Source organism: Limulus polyphemus, unplaced genomic scaffold, assembly GCF_000517525.1.
Source record: "Limulus polyphemus unplaced genomic scaffold, Limulus_polyphemus-2.1.2 Scaffold4859, whole genome shotgun sequence".
NCBI classification, from domain to species: Eukaryota; Metazoa; Arthropoda; class Merostomata; order Xiphosura; family Limulidae; genus Limulus; species Limulus polyphemus.
The window spans coordinates 23,519-25,378 of NW_013670469.1; the positions used below are offsets into that span (position 1 = coordinate 23,519).

General features: G+C 33.5%; 1 protein-coding gene across 1 annotated transcript; it reads left to right on the top strand.

Annotated features, from left to right (window-relative positions):
- Positions 1 to 990: 990 nt before the first annotated feature.
- LOC106471789 (pentatricopeptide repeat-containing protein At1g10270-like) lies at positions 991 to 1,380 on the top strand (the record flags this gene model as incomplete). Its single annotated transcript, XM_013932410.1, has 1 exon — positions 991 to 1,380. A coding segment is annotated over one exon (390 nt), but the record flags the coding sequence as incomplete, so codon positions are not given.
- Between the last annotated feature and the right edge of the window lie 480 nt (positions 1,381 to 1,860).

Consider the following 1,860-nt stretch of genomic DNA (forward strand, 5'->3'; position numbering starts at 1 on the left):
TAGTCACAGTACAACATAAAATTATTTTATTTTCTACTCTTATTTTATTGTACCTTACCTAGTCACGGTCAACATAAAATATTTATTTTCTACTCTATTTTATTGTACCTTACCTAGTCACGGTCAACATAAAAATATTTATTTCTCTACTACTTACGGAGCTTGCCTGTATGACGTGTTCAAAACTAAAAATATTCTGGGGGTAAAGAGTATCAGGCTAAGGCAAGGCCCCCTGGTTGGATATGTTCCGGGGATCGAGATCATCAGTTCATGGTAAATTCAAAATTATTCTGTGTAGATTTTTGTAACATTATGACTTGATGTGATACACATAAGTTCGTGTGTTAGAAAACTATAGATTCACCTTGTTAATGTTACTTAAATGTTGACTGAGTAAAATATCATAACAACATATTATTGGATCAAAAACAGACAAGTAAGAATAACGGATTTATCGATGTGATGTGAAAACAAACAGACACGTTGTAAAAATGCAACCCTGTAAAAATTGGGATGTAAAAGTGCGTAAGTTAAACAAGAAAAACAATGTTAAACTTGACCCCATTTTTTTATTGAAAGTGGAACAAGCATCAACATGAATATATCAAAAAGGCCTAGTTCCCGAATTTTTTATTGTTTAACTTACCTACAATAGGATTATATCTTTAAGGGGGTTTGTCCTTATATATAACTTGGTTCTTTTTTCCCATATCAAATTTTCATACGGCTGACTCTTTATTATAACTTTTTGATTTGATTATTATTTTAAAAGTGATTTAAAATAGGATTCCATCCGAAGTAGATTTCAAACCATATCCACCAGGGGAAGCTATAAACATAGAAACAGCTTCATAAACATTTATTTTAAGTTTTCCTTATATTCCTAGGCCTTAGGTTACCAGTTTAATGAAGTGGATGTGGAGAGCAATTGAACATTAAAGTTAACAAAAAAAGATCATAGAAAGTAGTGGTAATGAATATGTGATCCAGTTGTCAAACCCTAGTCCAGGATATGTGATCCAGTTGTTAAACCCTAGTCCAGGATATGTGATCCAGCTGTTAAACCCTAGTCCAAAATATGTGATACAGTTGTCAAACCCTAGTCCAGGATATGTGATCCAGTTGTTAAATCCTAGTCCAGGATATGTGATCCAGTTGTTAAACCCTAGTCCAGGATATGTGATCCAGTTGTCAAACCCTAGTCCAAAATATGTGATACAGTTGTCAAACCGTAGTCCAGGATATGTGATACAGTTGTCAAACCGTAGTCCAGGATATGTGATCCAGTTGTCAAACCATAGTCCAGGATATGTGATACAGTTGTCAAACTCTAGTCCAGGATATGCGATACAGTTGTCAAACCCTAGTCCAGGATTGTGATACAGTTGTCAAAGTCTAGTTTAGGTTAATAGGCACCAGTATAATTTTATTTCGTACCAGTCATCATTATTTTACTCTATGCTTTCCTTCTTCAACAAGGGGAATATAAACAATAGTCCCCTACCACCCTTTTTTACTGATTATTTCTCTTAATGTAAAACAGATATGAATTTGTTGTTTTCAATATGCAATTAGAGTGTTTACACGTGTTCAAAAGCATAAGAATAGTGACATTTCAGCCTTTGGAACAGCTGTGTCAATTCACCATGTTTGGTCAAAAGTTCGGTACTGTATATAGGATCCCAGCACAGTTATTTCTATCGAAGTGGTGTATTTAAGTGTTTTACACTCACAAAAAAGAAGCTTATCATTCTATAGTTATTTGAAGAACTTGTATCATTTCGCCACAATTTAATTATTCGTATTGTTAGTAGCTTGTACATAATTGAATAAATAGAGTTGTTTAAACATTTGTTTAAC